The sequence below is a fragment of the Sander lucioperca genome, chromosome 9 (genome assembly GCF_008315115.2).
Source record: "Sander lucioperca isolate FBNREF2018 chromosome 9, SLUC_FBN_1.2, whole genome shotgun sequence".
Lineage (NCBI taxonomy): Eukaryota > Metazoa > Chordata > Actinopteri > Perciformes > Percidae > Sander > Sander lucioperca.
This window is the reverse complement of record NC_050181.1, coordinates 40163451-40180851: the sequence shown is the minus strand read 5'-3', so window position 1 is coordinate 40180851 and position 17401 is coordinate 40163451. Positions and strand designations below refer to the sequence as shown.

Genomic DNA, 17401 nt, shown 5'->3' with positions numbered 1-17401 from the left:
TTCCAAAGCTGTAACAACTGCCATTTGTCTGTTAACCCCTAATAAACATGCCATGTGGACGGGAGGCCTTATGCCTAACATGGCATGGTGAGAAGAAGCCATGCTAAAAATTAGGAGTACAGATAAGCATGTGCAGACACAAATTATATTCATGCATCCATATCGTTTACAGAACACTATATTAAGCCTCAGACACTTTAGTCTATAAATAATCCACAGGTCGGGGCTTGATAGCACTAAGATGCCCTTCACAGGGGCAGTTGGAGCATGCGCATACGCTTTACTTCCGTTTAAGGTGTATACATGCAGGAATACCCCGGTTACTGAAGGAGTTCTCTTGGTCTTTTAACCGGGGTAAGGTGTTTACATGGCGCAAAAGTGGGGTATTGCCTTAACCCGAATATAATAGTTTTTTTAAACTGCATGTAAACACACTGACTGACACATCTAGAAAGGGCATATTAATCCCTCAGTTCTTCAGAAAAAAAATCTAAAGTACAGTCCTACCTAAGGCTGCATGAATATTTACACTTGTAAATCATGTCTCAATGACGCACGTCATCCTTAACATAACCCTTCCCCTACTATATAAAAGTAGTGGAAAGCAACGCAGTTTCTTCTGGAGTTCAATCTACACTATGCCATGTTCAGGTCATGAATACGAGTTCACATCAGCCCTCTGTAGCCTTGTGATGATTACATGTGGGATATGTAGGATTCTGTATTGACATCATCGGTGAAAGCCCTTAAGTTTGAAAAGCCAATTAATTATTACATTTAAAAACAGAAAATAAATGAACATATGAATACTTTCAAGTTGGAGAAACAGACAGTAAAGAACAGTGCTCATCTAACACAGCAGTCTTGTTTTGTGTTGTTTTTATATAAAAACAACACAAAACAAGACAGCTGTGTTTTTCAGTTGAAGAATTACTACATGCCTTATTGCTGCAGTTCTGAAAAACAAACCGGCTCTACTGCTTTGGGAAAAAAACTGACGAAGTGACAAAAACAAGTACAAACACCACAATGTTAATGTGTGCAAATAGTTACCTTCAGCACATCAGTGGGGTTGGCGATGGAGGAGGAGATGACTCCAGATAGAACACCACATATCATATTAGTCAGCAAGGTCTCATCTGAAAGAGGAGAAGAGTGTGAGGCAGACTGTAACTGTGAACAAGCAGCATTCAATACCATGTATTAGGCGGGCAGTTGCAGTTTGTCTTTACAGTGTTTTACAGAAGCACTAACAGTTACACTTAGCACCGAGTATGAAAAATGAGGAGACCTATTTAAATAGGTCACATCCTGTAACCTTCAAGAGAAATGTGCATGTGTCGATGGGGGCAGGTAACCCCTGCCAAAATGTGTGCGGAAGTGTGTATGTGTGTCAGAAAGAGAGAGAAACTGGGACTCACCCTCTGGTCTTTCAACCAGCAGTCGCTTAAAGCTCTGGTATGTGCCAATTTTTATGGTCCCATAGGAGGCCTGGCGCAGCATAGCAGGAGCTATTCTGTAAAGGTCAAGTTTATTGTAATTACCCGGTCCCACAATATATCTTTACAGACCCACAACTGTGGTCCATAACCCAGCAAAGGAAAACAAGAAAAAAAAAAAAAGTCAAGGCAGAACTATAACAGATCCCCCTCTTTGGGTAGATGGGGGTGCAAAAGGTTCGAGGAAAAGGTAGGTGGCAGGACAATGGCTGTCACAAAAATAGGAAGTGCACAAAAAGGAGGAAGTGTAAGAAATACTATGTACAATAGAGGTATAAACAAATGATAGGTCCAGTACTTATATAAAGACAAATATGTAGGGACTACAAAACATAAATCCAGCATACTGACCCTGAATACAGTGCCCGGAGCCCCTCCTCTCTTCCTATCCTCACTAAAGCATGGAGCATGCCTCTGTACCGAATCTCTCGGTATTTAATGTCGCCTACTTGGCCTTGAACTTGAAGACGAGTCTTGGCTAGGTCGATTGGGAAGGTCCCTGCAACAAAAACCATAGGATACTACCTTATGAGACTGTAAATCACAACAAATCACAATAGAGGTTTAAATAATGAATAGTAGCTAATCTACGCAGCTCGGCCTCCCCGCCGCTCCACTCATCACTCACCACATTCCGCCGTCACGGAAGCTAGTCCGCCAAAAACAAAGGGCTTCCAGTTGACGTTCGACATTTTCTCCAACAGTGTAACGATTCACAGTGAAAATCAACCGGTGAACCGGCGAGCAGGAGGACTACTATCTGAGGAATGTCTGCAGCAGCTGCGTTTCCAATCCCCGCCGGCGTTTGAGAAGTCCAGCCCCGTTTAACCTCTCCTACTATAAAGCTCCGCCCACCGCCCTTCCATTGGACGCTGTCTTCACTGTCCCCGCCCACTATATGTTGCTAAGCAACCTCACCAGACAGTAGAAACGCAAGGCAAGGCAAGGCAGCTTTATTTGTATAGCACATTTCAGCAACAGGGCAATTCAAAGTGCTTTACCTGAAAACAGATTAAAAAATGTCTTTATATGCTTATATAGATTGTCATACAGTGTCAACAATGCAACTTCAGTATAAGAAATGAACAGTTATTTAAAGAAAGGCAACATCAAAAAGATAGGTCTTCAGCCTTGATTTAAAAGAACTGAGAGTTGCGGCAGACTTGCAGTTTTCTGGGAGTTTGTTCCAGATATGTGGAGCATAAAAACTGAACGCTGCTTCCACGAGGAGCCACGAGATCATAAAATAGGCGACAAGGTTGCTTCCTTTCCTTTGATTTATTTTGATTATATATACTCACACACACACACACACACACACACACACATACACACACACACACACACACACACACACACACACACACACATAGGTCGTTTCACTATCTTTGTGGGGACCCGTCATTGACATAATGCATTCCCTAGCCCCTTACCCTAACCTTAACCTTTACCCTGACCCTAACCATAAACTAATTCTAACCCTAATCCTAAAACCATGTCTTAACCCTCAAACAGCCCTTTAAAGTTGTGGGGTCCAGCATTTTGGCCCCACAAAGCTGCCCGGACCCCACAAGTATACTGTATTCCCGGTTTTTGGACCCCACGAATATAGTTAAACAAGAACACACACACACACACACACACACACACACACACAATGAACACAATGGAGACAGGGGTTCTCCTACGTAAATAAATAACCTGTCACATGTCATATGTAAAATATATTTCCTGTACTTATATAAATTAGGCTATATCATTATAACAGTGGTGCCTATATTTCTATATCACTAATCCACTAACCCCACTTAAAATCACATTTACTTGAAATAATGGAGATTAGTGATAGATGCTGTTATATTTGCATATTTACTAGATGAGCACTGTTCTTTACTGTCTGTTTCTCCAACTTGAAAGTATTCATATGTTCATTTATTTTCTGTTTTTAAATTTAATAATTAATTGGCTTTTCAAACTTAAGGGCTTCCACCGATGATGTCAACACAGAATCCTACATATCCCACATGTAATCATCACAAGGCTACAGAGGGCTGATGTGAACTCGTATTCATGACCTGAACATGGCATAGTGTAGATTGAACTCCAGAAGAAACTGCGTTGCTTTCCACTACTTTTATATAGTAGGGGAAGGGTTATGTTAAGGATGACTCCAGTGCGTCACTGAGACATGATTTCAGGCCACGCAAAAAACAGTTAGCTAGTTTTTACCAGAATTCAACTAAAGGTTTGGAGAAACGCAAACATGAGATGTCTTTGTACTTGCCCTGATGAAACGCGTTGGTACGTTTTAATAATTTAGCCGAGAAGATATTAAAAGCTTTTTAAACTTTACCCTCTTGAGTGCCTCGGTTTCCTTCGACCTTTTTACACATAAAGATGAGTCTACACACATTAACATACTCTATAGGTCATATATCACTGCGTGGAATTTTAGCCTTTTTAAGGACTCCTGTGGTTACTCCTATAGGTTAATGTGACATCTGATCCCAGCCTGGAAATTTCTTCTGCCAAGTCCGCAGAGAGGTCAGAGGTCACTGAATATCTGGAGCCCACATGTGATTCAGTCTCTTTAAGCAATGCAGAGGTCCAAAAGGAAACTTTGGTATTATAGTTAGCTGAGAACCACTCCTATTGTTTATTGGCAAAAGTGTAACAATGTGGAATAATAATAAGCAGTAGAGAATGAATTTAGTGGGAGAATAAACAATAAAAAATATAAAAAGCATGTTAATCCAAATAAAATTGAGTGGCAGAGCTTTACTGACAAAATTATATTCATACAGGAGGTGTCACCAATCATCCAAGGTCATGTGTAAAGAGCATATATGTGTATTGCTGCTTTTTATTTCTTGTCTAATTATTAATATAATCTTCACAACTTCCGTGTCCCTAGCATGTTGGACCATGGTGCTTTGATTAGTGATTATGACGTGATGCAAATAGGTCAGTGATAAGTGCATCATGTGTGGGTCATACCATAGTCATCTTTAGTCATCTCCACAATAGGCAAGAGTGCAAGAGGAGTGTGAGGGTGGATGTGGACGCCACTGGCCCTTAACACCATTTGTCTTGAGCTGTACATGTTTAATGGGAGAAGGGGCAATACTTTATCGACGACTGCCTGGGGTCCACATGGACAACAAGCTTGAATGTCCAAACAACGACAATGAGAAACGCAGATGTCCGTGTGCATGTTCTTCAAGCCTGCATGGTCAGTGTCATGTTGCCATATTCAATGCTGATGCTGAGGTAGGGAAATTCTGGGCCGTTACCATTAGGGATGAATCTGGACTCACTGGAGGTCAGGAAGCTCTTTGAAAAGCATCTACACTTCCCTCATACCACAATACGAAGAGGAGCATTCCAGATTTTCATCAGTTGCTATTATATCATTATTACAAAGATTACAGGCTTTTTGAATTTCTTCTTTAAAAAAAACTTTTATTTAAGGTCTACACATTTCCATTACAGTCCCTACACTGAGTTGTTAATTCAACAAGCCCTCATTTCTTCAGTCCACCAATACACCTTTTACTTCATCATTTAATAAATATGTAATTGTGTCTTAATAGCGATACCATATGCCAATAGTTCATTACATCATACAAATACACCTTTGTACCAAATAGCCATCATGTCAATGTGTCAGTTTGCCAATATGTCACTGTGTGCTCATGCAAAATAATATCAATACATGCAACATGTTTATGTTTACATGGTGCTATACCTTTTATTTAATGTGTGGTTGTTGGGGGGGTGTAACTGATTCACATAGTGTGTATGTGGAGAGGGTGTTTTGGGACATTGTGGTGTCACTGGGTGATTGCATATAGACCGCTTCTTCTATTTTTTTCTTCTTCTTTTTTTTTTTTTTATAGATTTTTCATCATAATGTAATCTAATTTAATTTTATAGGAGCCATGTATATTATGTTTGTTTGTGGTTTATAGTTTTTCACCTATGACGTGATGTAGGAGGTCACCGGGGTTGGTCTGACAATCATGGTCTATTTATACACCTGTGCACCTGTATGGCGGAGGCTAGAGAGGGGTTGAGTTTGGGTTTTTGCATTTTCTGTTGACCGCAAGTTTCACCGCAAAATCAAACCTTACCACGTCCACCTTTACGCAGTATTTTTCATGCAACTGGATTTTGGAATTATTCAAATTGCGCGTTATACAGGTGATTGTTCCCTGACTCAGCCTTTCAGCAGCTTATGGAAGTTGCAAAGAAGTCACTACAAATTTAAATAGCATGTTTTCCAAAAAAGTGCAAAACAAAGTGCTTTACATGGAAATAACAAAACATCTCATAACCCCTCAAAAATACACAATATTACCAGAGAAAATAAAAATAGAAATAGAAATGTAGCTTTAAAGAGCATTAAAATGATTAACAAAACACATGGACTTTGTGATACCTTGAAACATAAATTGACACCTGAAAGAAACATTGAGGTCATACATCAACACAAGCCAATCAACACCTTGGAAGACAGTTACTGTATATACTTCAAAGGTTCATATTTACAAGAATAATACTTTCACTAAGTATTTCCTAGGAAGGTCTGGCAATGCAAGACTATGTCCTGACATAACCAAACGTTTCTTTACCTGCTCGGTCCACGTCACCACCATAAATACTTGTGTCATGTTAAGACACCAAAGCAACTGTCATCTTGGAACATTTTGGTGAACAACACTAAATGAATCTCATTGTACCCCAAACTTGACAAAGAGCACCTCCGTGAAATAAATTCTCAAACATCCAATCCTTTCGGTGCTTACATTCTTGAACCCTTGGCCCCAAACTAATTACCAAATAAACAACATAGGAGAGACATACAACAAATCAAAGTGCGTAACACCAAAATGCAATACTAAAACACATGCCATAAAACTAAGAACACTCACAAATATGAGTCAAATATGTGATGAAGTCACCATTAAGACATCAATGAACGGTGGCAGTTCCAGGAGCTACCACAGAACTAAAAAGCATGTTTGAACATGGTGAGGTATGAACCTGTAATCGGATCTAAAAATGTTTTTAAAAAAACCTTGAAATTCTGAAATGTACAGGTCAACAGGGTATTGATTTTACATCAGAAGAGACATCGAGTTACTGTGTTCTACTGTAGTTTTATCTTTCTGCCACTAGAGGTCAGAACAACATAATTGTAATATTTCTGCAATGCCAAGGCCTATTGCACAGATTGCTGACAGCACTAACTCGCAGCTCAGTAGATTGTGATGGTGACACAAGCACTTATATATCAAATGTAGGCCAATCAATCCCTAGTAAATGAGTGGACACTATCTATACAGCTAATTAGGAAACACAGATATATTTGAATGACAATATGCATGTACAACGGATAGCGACCGACAACATATAGGATTCGATTTTGTATGGATGACATGCGTGTCTTAATGCAAGTGTGCTCTGCTTATCAAAACAGATTTCCACAGGAAGAATATTTTGCTTGTGTAAATACCTCAGCTTCATCTTATCTGTTTTCGATCACATTTGTCCTTCTAATCTCAGCTTCTGGGAAGCATTGGGTCTATTCTCCTGACTGCAAGACATTCATCTAGAGCATATTTATTATAATTATATGCTAGTTGTATTGTTTGATTAATGGGTTGGCTATGGGTCACAGACCACAGTATGGCCATCAGTACATTATTAACGACCAAGGAGAGAGAGGAGTGTGTGTATAATTGTGCACGTTTCTGTGTGAGTGAGTGGGTGTGTGTGGCATGTGCACGGACGAATAATACGCACAGCATCGACAAACGGAAATAGATGAATGGAAAAAATTGCAGTTTTATCTGAAACCAATAAGCAGAGGGAAGTGTGGTGCGCCTAAAAATGGCCACATTTAATGTGGTGATTTGTCAAAAGGAGCCTCAGAACAGACCTGGGATAGAAGAGGAGGGGATATAACTGTGTTTGGTGGTGTTCAAAATAAGGAAGGAGAATACAGTTGTGTTATTTAGGAGAATGAAGTGAGAGCACATACAGCCATTTGTTTGACCTGTACACACAGTCACTCTAGAGATGCATAGGCCAAGAAACATGTTCTTCAATCAAAATGTGTACGACTGCGGCCAAAATCAGCTCTTCACGGCATTATAGACACACACACACACACACACACACACACACACACACACACACACACACACACACAGAAAAACCCACCCACCCACCAGCAGATCTCTCTGCAGAAAAACGTGTGTGTGTGTGTGTGTGTGTGTGTGTGTGTGTGTGTGTGTGTGTGTGTGTGTGTGTGTGTGTGTGTGTGTGTGTGAGTGTATTACAGTAAGATGTGACAGTAAGTTAAAGTGACTTGTGGTCAAAAGACAACCCAATACAATGTGTGACAGAGGATGTTCGTGTATTAGAACGTGTGCTGTTAGATAACTCTGCGCTTAGTGTACAAAACACCCCTATAGCCAAAACAATGGCCTACAGCAAAATTGGACCTGATAAATGAGTAGTTTGACAATTTGGTAAAAAGGATTATTCCCCTACTTGGCGAGAGATAGAAGAGAAGATTGATACCCCTCTCCTCAAACAACAGTGGTATCAACCTTCTCATCTTACTTTCGGCATGAAGATTTCTAAGCATATTTCCCCAAATTTCAAACTATTCCTTTACGCTTGTGACACGGGAATACATTGACAGTGTGATGCTGATGGAAGTCAAGGGGGGTGTTAAGGCACAAGCTGCCTTTTCATGCTGAAGGGTTTAAACACCCACACATATCCTAGATAGGACCCTCATTCCTTTTCCTCTTTTTCCTCCAGGAAATACATACACTTAACTCCATCTTAGGGAAAATGACTCAAAGATGGTTGGAAATTCTATGCACCCAGTAATTGTTCCTATACTGTAAAGAGATTACATGACTAAACCAGTGTGCTTTCATATGCTTTACACCACTTTCCATACTGGTAACAGTTTTATCTCAGTTTATGCGGATGCATTTTTAATTTTGTGTAGAATTGAGTATGCCTTTTTTTAAAATAACAGCATTAAATTGGAACCATCAACGTTATAGTAATTATGTTTCCTCCATTAAAATAATTATTTGAAGAGGATAATCAGTGCAAAGTGAGAGTACACTGCCTCACACACACACACACACACACACACACACACACACACACACACACACACACACACACACACACACATACACACACACACACACACACACTGGTTGTCTTTTCTTTGTGGTGAAGTATTTTTACCCCATCCTCAGGGCAGAACTGAACTTAATGGGAAGCGAAGGCTTGTCCACTATGGTTAGTGTGTGTGTTTGTGTGTGGCTTCATGTGTGTGTGTGTGTGTGTGTGTGTGAGTGTGAGTGTGTGTGTGTCTGTCCTAGTTGTTTACCATGCCCTGTCTCACTCTGCTCCTCACACCCTCCAGCTCTGACAGCGTGGAGTCCTCGCTACGACGATGAATGCGACATGCTGCTTTCTGATTGGCCAGAGTTGAGCTGTGACCTGCAAGCTCCTCCAATCTGCATTCAGACTGGATGTGAGAGAGGTGGGCGTCAGTTATACAAAACCCACACATCATAGTGACGCAAAAACAACAGTGTTTTTCCAGACCTATATTTACAGTCGTATTTATTTGCATAAATCCATGCTTTGAATTTTTATTCTGACACCATATAAGGAATTCTTATAAGACGTCATCACAAATCCCCACGATTCAGTAAGACTTCTGTTAATCTTCCTCCTGCGAGAAGACTTGTATAATATGTAACCCTTATTCATCATAACACCTGAGCATCAGCAGACGTTTGTGGGTGTGATTACCTTGGTTTGAGCTTCCTGGTTGTCCACTAAGCATCCAGCCTCTGCGGGGTTACTGCCCTGTCAGCAGGATTCCCTAATCAAGGCCTCCAAAGAGCTGAAGGTTGCTCACTGATAGAACATTTTCTAGTGCTCAAATTGTTAAAAAAAAAAAAAAAAAACTAGAAGGAAAGCTTAACTTTGTCAAGGCCCTTGATGTTGACCTTAACTCTCAGCTAATAACTAGTAAGAACAGCTGACACCTTACTGCACCTTGATCTGCCCTCAACTTTGCCAAGAGGAAAGAGGGGCTTGAGACAGTGAGGTCAGCAGTATGATTCTGTAGACTGAATTTGAAGTGTGGAAAGAGACTAAAAACACTGCTGAGATGCACATGAGCAAGGCACAAGTGTGCAGAATAATCACTGGGAAACAGCTGAAAACAAGCAGAACAAGCTGTAACCTGAGGAGAAGGACTAGCCCTAACAGGCTGGAAAAGCATCAATTACAATTGTTAAATTTAAAGGGGACATGCCATGAACAACTCCATTTTACAGTGCTTGTGTACATACATTTGGGTATCTGAGTGCAAAAATTTATCCAAAAAGAGTCATACAGAAATCTATGGGCTATTATTATTATTTGGTTTCCACTTAAACACAACACAAGTTACTGTACATTTTTCTAGATTTGACTCCCACTGAGGCCTTTTACTTTTATGCTTTTTAAATTCACATTTTTATAGATATTTTTGTATCCTAACACTTCCCTATCTCTATAAAAAGGCAAGATTGCCTTGAAACATCTTAAGATTATAATTGACCTCAAAGAAAACATTTCATTTTCTAGAAGCTCCATGCACACAAAAGCCCAGAGGCAGAAGAGAACTTTCTATGGATTGACTCGGCTGTGCAAACACACAATAAACTCTCAATAAACCAATAAAAGAAGAACACAAACCAGTAATAAAACATATTTATATATATATATATATATATATATATATATATATATATATATATATTGATCTAGATAATTAATTACCTAATCAATACTTTTTGATGGCCCAAGATTAAACTATAAAACTATCTAACTTAAAAATGTGGGCATCTTTGCAGAAGCAGTAAAATGCTATGATAGCAGGGTGAAGAAGAGAGATGCTGTGGCTTCAATACAGTTAACACAGAGACACACTGGGCATCCTTAGTGTGTTCACCGAAAAGTCAAAGCCACTTGTGCTGCAATGTCTGCAGCGAGCAAGAATAACCTTTGGCTATATTTTGTCTAAACCATAGATGATCCTCTCTCGACAGACTGTAAATGGAAAACTGCCTGATTGATGCAATCAGCATGTTTTCAATTTAGTTCACCGGGGTTGGTCTGACAATCATGGTCTATTTATACACCTGTGCACCTGTATGGCGGAGGCTAGAGAGGGGTTGAGTTTGGGTTTTTGCATTTTCTGTTGACCGCGAGTTTCACCGCAAAATCAAACCTTACCACGTCCACCTTTATGCAGTATTTTTCATGCAACTGGATTTTAGAATTATTCAAATGGTGCGGTATACAGGTGATTGTTCCCTGACTCAGCCTCTCAGTGGCTTATGGAAGTTGCAAAGAAGTCGCTACAAATTTAAATAGCATGTTTTTCCAAAAGAGTGCAAAACAAAGTGCTTCACATGGAAATAACAAAACATCTCATAACCCCTCAAAAATACACAATATTACCAGAGAAAATAGAAATAGAAATGTAGCTTTAAAGAGCATTAAATGATTAAAAAAAACACATGCAATGTCTGCAGCGAGCAGGAATAACATTTGGCTATATTTTGTCTAAACTATAGATGATCCTCTCTCGACAGACTGTAAATGGAAATCTGCCTGATTGATGCAATCAGCATGTTTTCAATTAAGTTAAGTGTGTGATAATTTATCATTAATGAATGTGTTAAAGGACATATTCCGGCGCAAAACAAACCTAGGCCCCGAATACTAGCGTTGTAAGCTAATCAGCAGTCCACGCTAGCTTGTTTCAAGCTCCAAACACAGTCGATTAGCATGAAAACATGTCCCAGAGAATGACAGAGTGGGTACACATCTGTTATTAACCCCTAGGTTAGTTTTGCGCCAGAATTGTCCTTTAAGGTGTGTATGAATTGTCAGACATAGAGGTTTGCCATATATGTAAGACCATGACAAAGAGGAACAGTTTAGAGTCCTCTCGAGTTCAGAAGGCCCATAATTCCTAGCGACACCCTTGGGTATATTTATAATAATCTCCAACACTCCTCTACTCCGTTTAGGTCTGTATTTAGCATCATTAACCCAATGTGTGTATCCTTTTCTCCCACACTTCCTTACTCTGCTCCCTAATAGCCTGGATTAGCCGCTGCTTTAATAGACTCATCCATCTCCTCTGTTTATTCACTCGTTTCCCCCTCACATACGTACTTTCTCTCATTCTCTTTTTTCTTCCATCTCTCTCTCTCAGCTCATGGGCAATTACACAAACAAAATGCAGTTTGTTTTCCTCTCAGTCTGACTGCAGGCAAATGAATGGATTTAGAAGGCAATTACATTTTTAGTTTAAGGTCAGTTGTTGTATTATATTATCGTTGAAAAAAGGTGAAGTCACAGTGTCACTCCTTCCATTTGCACAGTACATTAGCCATGTAGATTTATGTAAATTCCTGCCACAGAGTGTTGCTTCTGATTGGCTAGATCTTTAAGCCCCCGCAAAGCAGCCTCAGAGCTTTCCAAATTCCAAAAAAATCCAACATTTGCATAGCTTGACAGGAAGCGAAAGGGGAGGCAGAGAGGAACGGCTTTTTGTCAGCTGACGTTGCCGGGTTGGCGGTCGTCAGATATACGTAAGACACCCACGTATGATTCAGACAAAAACATGTAAGGGCAGCACGAGCTTCGAGTCCCTTCCATGGCTTCTGAAGGGCAAATCAAGGACAACCCCGGAGCTTCCTGAATTCTTTCTGAAATAATATCAGAAATATTAAATTCTAGATGTAAAGCCTTTAAAAAAAGTCACCCAAATACCTATTGGCAATGTTATTTTGGTTCTCACTTAAACATAATACAAGTTTCTGTACATTTTTCTGGATTCTACCCCCACTCAGGCCTTTCAAAATAAGACCCACTGCTTTGGATAAAAGTATTTTTCTTAACCCAGGTCACTGTAGATAGCGGTAGCTCCTCAATAAATGACCAGTAGGATGCAGCAATGTGTGTGTGTGTGTGTGTGTGTGTGTGTGTGTGTGTGTGTGTGTGTGTGTATATGCTGTTTATTGATTAGCTGCCATATCCCTAAACCAGCCTGTAAAGTATAGAGGCACCCTTAAGCTGACACACACACTCACACTCACACACACACACACACACACACACACACACACACACACACACACACACACACATGGGTTTTAAACTAAACAACGTGTTTAAACTAGTGTTACTGTAATCGATGACAGGGACGCTTCAACTTTCCACCGTCACCCATCCACCAACCCCCTCCTCCTCCCAAGCGTGCCGACCTCCCACTCCACATCTTCCTTCTTCGTGTTTTCCGATTCCCTGAGGGGAGGAAGATTCCTCTTATCAGCCACAACCAGATGCAGCACTGTGTGTGTGTGTGTGTGTGTGTGTGTGTGTGTGTGTGTGTAAGAAAGAGGATAATCCCCTGCCTGGCTTTCATTGGCTCAGCACTTACCCGTTTTTTGGAGTAGCTGATGACTTGGGGTTTATTTTAGAAAGAGCTGTATTTCATTTAGCATTTTAAAGGTTGTGTCTTTTAAATGGCACAACAGTAATTACAACGTGAAACATCTTAGAGTGGCATTTCCGAAAATTCATTACAAACTGTTAACTCTTGGTCAGCCAGTTTGTATTTGCATCCGCGTGATTAGAGCGCGTGTGTGTGTGTGTGTGTGTGTGTGTGTGTGTGTGTGTGTGTGTGTGTTTCTACTGAGCAAAATGTCAGTCTACCTGCATGTGAAAATGAACAGCCTTCACTTCATAATGTGATGATTTCACATGACCAATCTCCACTGTCGTTAACATCCATTGGCTGCAGATGCAGAGCTGCTTTTTGATTCCTTCCTCCATTCAGTGCCTCAGCCATGATCACATGATGCCTGTGTATGTGTGTGTGTGTGTGTGTGTGTGTGCAGCCCTGTTGCCAAAATTGAGAAAAACTCTCCCTGCTGTTGTTGCCATAGTAACCAGCGTTTCGCCGCATCTGGCAAATTATAGGGTTGTGTTGAAGGGTGAGAGGGTGTGTGTGTAAACGTGAGAGTGGAAAGTGTGTGTGTATGTGTGTATGTGTGTGTGTGTGTGTGTGTGTGTGTGATTGTAGGCTAGTGCGAACTTCTCCTGCATACCAAAGCTGATGTTAGGTGAAAATGAAAAGAAGAAATGGATGATTGATTATGATTTTTGCAGCCAATCAATGTCAGACAGACAGCACTCACACACATACACCAGACAAAGAGACACACACAACCTGGATCATTAAAACCAGTTATCAGACTCTAAAACTCTGAGTGTGCTGAGACGCTGACCTCCCAGAGGGCAGCTCTCTGTACTGGTGTTTTATGACTTTGTTGGGGACGAATGAATGGAGACAGAAGAGAGGGAGATGTTGCCTCCATTACCCTTGCAATAATGTGTCCATCACTGATGAAGGGTGTACAGGTATGAAGAGAGAGAGAGAGAGAGAGAGAGAGAGAGAGAGAGAGAGAGAGAGAGAGAGAGAGAAGCGAGGTTCAGATAATACAATCCCCGTGTGGAGATGTTGGGGTTCACAGGGATTCTCCTCCTCTCTCTTATATAAACCCTGTTAAAGAAGGTCAAGAGGAAAAGCTTGTTCCCTTCCAGTCTTTTAAACAGCATGCAGCACTGAGCGATGGACTCAATCATAATTATAATACACCACTGTACATGTACCAATACATACACACACACACACACACACACACACACACACACACACACACACAAACACACACACACATAGGATTATAAATATCCTTCATTTCAAGATGTCTTGCATCCAAATTGTCACTTTAAGGCCTTACAGATCTACAGTCCTCCCTCACAGGTGTTTTCACTTACCGCCTAATTAGGCCTCTCCTCAGGACTGTGTGAGCGTACAGACACCTTCCTCACTCTCCTCTTCCACATGTCAGTTTATACATTTATTTAGCACTACTATGGTATAATATTTATTCTATTCACCCATCTCTACTCATCATCATACCATCATATGCCTGCTTTTAGTAAATCGTAGCACTGAAGTGTTTTGAACTGGATTTTCCAGAGCACTTTGTAACTTTGTATCCTTAAAGGTGTTATTTAAATAAAGATTATTGTTATTATTATTATGTATGGTCACACAATTCTCTGCATAGCTCCACCCAACTAAAACACCCTGTGTGAGTGTGTGGGACATTTAAATATCTGTAAGAAACCAAATCTAGCATCCATTCTGCACTCATTATGCAGACTGACACCTTTCCAGTATTTTATATTAATGTTTTAGCTGGTTATGGTATCTTATTTAACTTATTTATATAAAGTGGGGTTGTTTAATCCATTACAATTAATTGCATTTATAAGATTAGTATATATTTGTGTAAAATGTAGACTAAAGTCAGATGTAGTGAAGTAAAAAGTACAGTATTTTGCACTGAAAGCAGCATTATGAAATTATTCTATTTTTTACCTAAAGTATCTTTTGCTGTGTCTGCTTTTCTGTTCACTTGTGGTGTCTGCCCTAATTGAACTATGTTTTTAAACAAACTTGAGATCACAGTTTTCTAAGTGCAAAGATTGCATCTTAAACTCTACAAAGTGGAAAACAATTGATGGCAATTTTCGTGGTATACCTGCAAACCTAAGATAATATATATGTATGCATGATATGAACATCACAACAAGCACTTTTCTTTACAAGGGATAAACAGGAGATCAGCCCTGCCTAGTGGCTGCAAGCATGCTCTATAAATCACAAGGGTAAATGGTCTGTATTTAAGGTTTAACCACTCCCCATTAGAGAGCCATGTATGGCTGTCAGCGTGGTGTTTATTGGGAACATTAAGCTATTTATAAAAAAAAAAAAACACATTGCTGTTACAGTGTGAGTCTGTTTATCCTCCTCTGCACCTGGCAGCATCTTGACTCCTATAATTTCTACCTTTGAACTGAAAAGACTTCTTTAAGTTTTAACTGTTTTTCAATTAACTGATCGAAAAAACATAAATTGGAAGGCTGTCATGAGGATGAAGAAAACGGAAAATGGGGGAGAGAAATGAGAAGTAAAGGAAGATGTGAGATGGACAGCAGATAGAGGGAAGATGGAGAAAAACAGAGGAAGAAGAAGGTGAATGATGGATGGATGTGTGTCTGTGTGTCCGTGTGAGCAGGGAGAGAGGTATACAGAGAAAGAGAGAGAGAGGTGTGTGAGGGCGCCATTAAAGCCTTGTACTATAAATCTCTGACAGTGCGTGTGTGTGTGGAGATAACAGAGGGATGTCTCTCTCCATTCTGGCTCTGTCAGAATGATGTATGCATCCCTTTCTTCCTCGCTGTGAAATATTACAGGGGGCCCTGTGTGTGTGATCTCAGCCAGCATGTGGCTGACATGTTTGGTAATTCCTCACCTCTTATCAGCGCTCACATGAGGTATTGTAGATGGGAGACTTGTGGTCGCATGGGAAAAGAGGCAAAATGACCCAGAAACACACTCACACACATACACATACACATACAGATGACCAGAAAACAAACAAAAACAAAAGAAAGTCAGGGACATGGGAGAAACAGGCAACAGATGACAGTGACAGCTTTCTTGATCAATGGCTACGAGCTTGACAGGTGTGATTGATCACATAATGGCGAGCACATTTCAACGCTCTGCTCTTCATTTAGCTGACAGCATTTTCTTTATGGCACCTTGTGTTATGGTATCATAATCATGCCAGTAACGCTGGAGCGCCCGAGGAATAAATCTTTATAATCTCCCCCTCCTCCCTCCGCCCAAAAAGAGGTGCGGCTGAGCTGGATGCCGCTGCTTGGGCCTCTCTGTCGCCTTCAAGCTGTTTCAGCTGCATCATGGACAGAGAGAAAGACATGGAGGAGGAGGGAGAGAGAAAGGATGAAAAATGTCTTCCTCTTCAGGTGTCATCTTGCCATCTCACCTATAAGAGGTGAGTGATGGTTTCAAATCTTAACAGACTCAAAATGAATGCCAATGTTCCTCCTTATCTGCTGAATATGTAATTAGGCAAGCGTTTGCTAACATGATTAACAACTTTATAAGGTAATCATTTGTCAATGTTTTCAGCCTGTTCTGTTGTCCCCACGTGACATAAAACACCCATCTCTACACTGGGTGTGGTGTCTCCCTGGCAACATAAACAAACAATATTCTTATACAGTATTAAAGGGTAAAGAAACCCCCCTGAAAATCTTATTTTTCACTGACCTCTAGTGGTTTAACTTAACTCATCTTGTTGCAGCAAGTGTACTCGAGGGCATTGGGTGCATTGTTGGGCATGGTTACAGGTGCAACAGTACAAAATGAAGCTCAAGGTGAGCGGCTCCCGGTCTCTCCGGCCATCTTGGCAGTGCCTGACGGCGCCTAAATCCTAATGGCTAAGATAATCCAAAAATGGGCAAAGAGGTGGAGCGAGAATGGAGCTGAGGTGGGCCGAATGAAGCCTACAGTCTATGCTAGCCTCCTGTGACGGCAAACCCATCTTTTGTACCAGGCTGTAAACATGTTAATTCTGCTGTAAAGAGCATTTTAACAAGGGGCTCTACGGGGATTGACTCGCTTTTGGAGTCAACATCAAGTGGCCACTCAATGAACTGCAGTTTTTGGCATTTCCGTGTTGGCTTCATTATTCAGCCCCGGAGGTTGATGCTTGGAAATAACCAGTATTCTTTTGGTAGATAATAATGTGTTCATGTAGGACTTCGTCACTTTTAGTGATAGTAAGACGTTGATTCAGAAAAAAATGGGTTTTAAGGCCTTTAAGGCTGTGTGTGGGACA

At 40.5% G+C, this 17401-nt stretch overlaps 1 protein-coding gene across 1 annotated transcript in view; it reads right to left on the bottom strand.

The window, feature by feature from the left end:
• The window catches only part of LOC116055099 (kidney mitochondrial carrier protein 1), an 8235-nt gene extending 5865 nt beyond the window's left edge, over positions 1-2370 (bottom strand). Inside the window, exons 1-4 of the mRNA XM_031306879.2 lie at positions 2128-2370; positions 1851-1998; positions 1422-1516; positions 1054-1139 (exon numbers count right to left, since the gene is read on the bottom strand). Of these exons, the coding sequence (XP_031162739.1) occupies positions 1054-1139; positions 1422-1516; positions 1851-1998; positions 2128-2191 (393 nt within the window). The 5' untranslated portion in view covers positions 2192-2370. The remainder of the gene's footprint in view (positions 1-1053; positions 1140-1421; positions 1517-1850; positions 1999-2127) is intronic.
• Positions 2371-17401: the final 15031 nt, after the last annotated feature.